Here is a 4,723-nt window from a genome sequence, read left to right as displayed (position 1 = left end):
CTCCTCCTCCTCTCATCCTTTTCTCCTCCTCTCCTCTCCTCTCATCCTCTTCCTCCTCCTCTCCTCTCATCCTCTTCTCCTCCTCTCTTGTCATCCTCCTCTCCTCCTCTTCTCATCCTCTTCTCCTCTCCTACTCTCTTCTCCTCCTCCTCTCCTCTCATCCTCCTCTCCTCCTCTTCTCATCCTCTTCTCCTCTCCTACTCTCTTCTCCTCCTCCTCTCCTACTCTCTTCTCCTCCTCCTCCTCTCCTCTTCTCCTCTCCTCCTCTTCTCCTCCTCCTCTCCTCCTCTCTCCTCCTCCTCTCCTCCATTTTTATTACCCTGCTTGTTTCTTTATTGACAGGATGAAGAGCTCCGCCTCTTTCCTCTCGCCTCCCCCCTCCCCTCATCCCGCCCCCCTCCCCCTCCCCTCCTCCTCTTCTCTGATTGGCTGCCCTGAGCTCGACCTCTCTGTCACTGTCAGCCCCGCCCCCAAGACTGGACCCCCCCACAGGAAGCCCCGCCCCCTCCAGACAGGAAGGAAGAGGAACTCAAAGGTAATGACGTCACTCTGTAGCGATGACGTCAGTCTGTAGTGATGATGTCACTCTAGTGATGACATCATTGTGTGTTTGTACAGGTGGTCGTCACGGTAACACCGGAGCCTCACATCCCACAGAGCAGTGACGTGTTGCCTCAGCAGCCAACCAGCAGCCTGAGGAGGACAAGAGGTGGTCGCCATGGTAACGTGACATCACTTCCTGTGTGTTTTTGTAATTTTTTGTGGTTGATTTTAATGTTTGGTCCAATCTGACTGAACATCAATGAATCCATGTAGACAGTTTATGACATCATCACTCTGCACCACAGTGGTGTTTGCATCAGTGACAGTTTCCTCTCCTCTGATAGGTGGATCCCCCACACAGAGGGCAGAGCTTCCTCCCCCATCGTCCAATGAGGATCCAGGATGTCTGGAGGAGGCGGAGCTACACAGCACACTGGCCCTGAGGGCGGAGCTTCAGTCACTGCAGGTTCTCACTGGTCATCAATATGTTACCATGGTAACCAAGGTTATCAGTAGCGTTACCATGGTAACCAGGGTTATCAGTAGCATTACCATGATAACCAAGGTTATCAGTAGTATTACCATGGTAACCAAGGTTATCCGTAGTATTACCACGGTAACCAAGGTTATCAATAGCATGATCACGGTAACCAAGGTTATCAATAGCATGACCACGGTAACCAAGGTTATCAGTAGTATTACCATGGTAACCAAGGTTATCAGTAGTATTACCACGGTAACCAACGTTATCAGTAGTATTACCACGGTAACCAACGTTATCAGTAGCATGACCATGGTAACCAAGGTTATCAATGGCATGACCATGGTAACCAAGGTTATCAATAGCATGACCATGGTAACCAAGGTTATCAGTAGTATTACCATGGTAACCAAGGTTATCAGTAGTATTACCATGGTAACCAATGTTATCAGTAGCATGACCACGGTAACCAAGGTTATCAATGGCATGACCATGGTAACCAAGGTTATCAGTAGTATTACCATGGTAACCAAGGTTATCAATAGCATGACCATGGTAACCAAGGTTATCAGTAGTATTACCATGGTAACCAAGGTTATCAGTAGTATTACCACGGTAACCAAGGTTATCAATAGCATGACCACGGTAACCAAGGTTATCAATAGCATGACCACGGTAACCAAGGTTATCAGTAGTATTACCACGGTAACCAACGTTATCAGTAGTATTACCACGGTAACCAACGTTATCAGTAGCATGACCATGGTAACCAAGGTTATCAATAGCATGACCATGGTAACCAAGGTTATCAGTAGTATTACCATGGTAACCAATGTTATCAGTAGCATGACCACGGTAACCAAGGTTATCAATGGCATGACCATGGTAACCAAGTTTATCAGTAGCGTTACCATGGTAACCAAGGTTATCAGTAGCGATACCATGGTAACCAAGGTTATCAGTAAGGTTTGTTACCATGGTAACCATTGTTGTGTTCCTGCAGGGGGCGGAGTTTAACTCCCAGAAGGCCGTTCAGGAGACTCTACGGAAGTCAGAGAGGACCAAAAACCTGATCAACAGCAGAGCGACTGAAGGTTAGAACGTAAAGATACTAGTTAGTAGTTAGTAGAGAAGTACAGATGTGATGCTCTCTCTCTCTCTGTCTCTGTCTCTCTCTCTCTGTCTGTCTGTCTGTCTGTCTCTCTCTCTCTCTCTCTGTGTGTGTCTCTCTCTCTCTCTCTCTGTCTCTCTCTCTATCTCTGTCTGTCTCTCTGTCTCTCTCTCTCTCTCTCTCTGTCTCTCTCTCTGTGTCTCTCTCTGTCTCTCTCTGTCTCTCTCTCTCTCTCTCTCTCTGTCTCTCTCTCTCTCTCTCTCTCTAGGAGTGAATGTCTCTCGCTCTCAGCTCCTCTTCACCTCATTGGTCAGCGTTGACGTGCAGCAGGATCAGCTGATCAGCCAGGTGCTGCAGGATAGGCTGCTGCTGGCCCCGCCCCCCCGTAGTCATGACAACAAGGCAGCAGACGGCCCCTCCCCCCTCCTCTTCATGACCTCTGACCTGCTCAGACAGAAGCCCCTCCCACTGGAGGAGGAGCCAATGAAGATGAAGCTCCGCCCATCAACGTGTCCCGCCGCCGCAACCTTTGACCTCTACAGCCGGAGGAGCCGCTGGGAGGCCTGACCCCCCCCCCCCCCCCGCTCTCTGATTGGCTGGGAGGACTGCCCCCCCCCTCTGATTGTGTATTTCGATGAGTTTGTAGTTTCAATAAAGTTGTTTCGGTCATTGTGTGATGATGTCATTCCTGTCCAATCAGAAGCCTCGCTCTTCTTCTTGTTCATCATTATAATAAACTACAGAATAATAAACTATATATAATAAACTACAGAATAATAAACTATAATAAACTACAGAATAATAAACTATATATAATAAACTACAGAATAATAAACTATATATAATAAACTACAGAATAATAAACTATAATAAACTACAGAATAATAAACTATATATAATAAACTACAGAATAATAAACTATAATAAACTACAGAATAATAAACTATATATAATAAACTACAGAATAATAAACTATATATAATAAACTACAGAATAATAAACTATAATAAACTACAGAATAATAAACTATATATAATAAACTACAGAATAATAAACTATAATAAACTACAGAATAATAAACTATATATAATAAACTACAGAATAATAAACTATAATAAACTACAGAATAATAAACTATATATAATAAACTACAGAATAATAAACTATATATAATAAACTACAGAATAATAAACTATATATAATAAACTACAGAATAATAAACTATATATAATAAACTACAGAATAATAAACTATAATAAACTACAGAATAATAAACTATATATAATAAACTACAGAATAATAAACTATATATAATAAACTACAGAATAATAAACTATATATAATAAACTACAGAATAATAAACTATAATAAACTACAGAATAATAAACTATATATAATAAACTACAGAATAATAAACTATATATAATAAACTACAGAATAATAAACTATATATAATAAACTACAGAATAATAAACTATATATAATAAACTACAGAATAATAAACTATATATAATAAACTACAGAATAATAAACTATAATAAACTACAGAATAATAAACTATATATAATAAACTACAGAATAATAAACTATAATAAACTACAGAATAATAAACTATATATAATAAACTACAGAATAATAAACTACAGAATAATAAACTATATATAATAAACTACAGAATAATAAACTATAATAAACTACAGAATAATAAACTATAGAATAATAAACTATATAATAAACTCATTATAATAAATCATTATAATAAACTACAGAATAATAAACTATATATAATAAACTACAGAATAATAAACTACAGAATAATAAACTATATATAATAAATCATTATAATAAACTACAGAATAATAAACTACAGAATAATAAACTATATATAATAAACTACAGAATAATAAACTACAGAATAATAAACTATATATAATAAACTACAGAATAATAAACTACAGAATAATAAACTATATATAATAAACTACAGAATAATAAACTATATAATGAATCCTAAATACTAAAAGACTTGTGTTGATGCATGAAGTGAAGAAATGAACATTATTAATAAAGGGTTAGCAGGGTTATGCTAATCAGCTGATTGGTCCAGTTAATTATTTTATTGACATTAATCACATGAGCCGGATCATTTACAGGAAGTCAGAATTACACATGAAGATATTTACACAATAAGAGTTTAAAACATTAAAGCCTTTAAATATTAAATATATGCTATCATGATAATAATAACTAGTCTCATATATACAGTAACACCATCCTGCAGTAGATATACATACAGATATATATTAGGGCTGTCAAACCACAAACCATTCATTTAATCACAATTAATCACATTTTGAATTGCATGTTTAACCGTTACAGAGGCAGCGTGCACCAGGAGACAGACTCTGTAACATCCTGCTTGTGGTATGTAGGTTTATACTTTGATAGAAACTAGTATGTGTGATATTAAAGACCAGAATGTTTCACTTTACTACGTTAAATAACACGTTTAAGTGTTTTTATCATTATCACCATTTTATACCTTAATAAGGGAAACGCATCCTGGTGGAGACACAACTCATAAAATC

The 4,723-nt window shown here is 37.8% G+C and overlaps 1 protein-coding gene across 1 annotated transcript; it reads left to right on the top strand.

Annotated features, from left to right (window-relative positions):
• The first annotated feature begins 343 nt into the window (after nt 1–343).
• ppp1r35 (protein phosphatase 1, regulatory subunit 35) lies at nt 344–2,702 on the top strand. Its single transcript, XM_053343277.1, has 5 exons — nt 344–535; nt 619–721; nt 888–1,009; nt 2,028–2,118; nt 2,404–2,702. Exons 1-5 carry the CDS (start codon nt 344–346, stop codon nt 2,700–2,702), a joined length of 807 nt encoding a protein of 268 aa, XP_053199252.1.
• Nucleotides 2,703–4,723: the final 2,021 nt, after the last annotated feature.

The sequence above is a fragment of the Scomber japonicus genome, chromosome 22 (assembly GCF_027409825.1).
Source record: "Scomber japonicus isolate fScoJap1 chromosome 22, fScoJap1.pri, whole genome shotgun sequence".
Taxonomy (NCBI): Eukaryota; Metazoa; Chordata; class Actinopteri; order Scombriformes; family Scombridae; genus Scomber; species Scomber japonicus.
The sequence above is the reverse complement of the archived record's forward strand: the minus strand, read 5'-3'. Positions and strand labels throughout refer to the sequence as shown.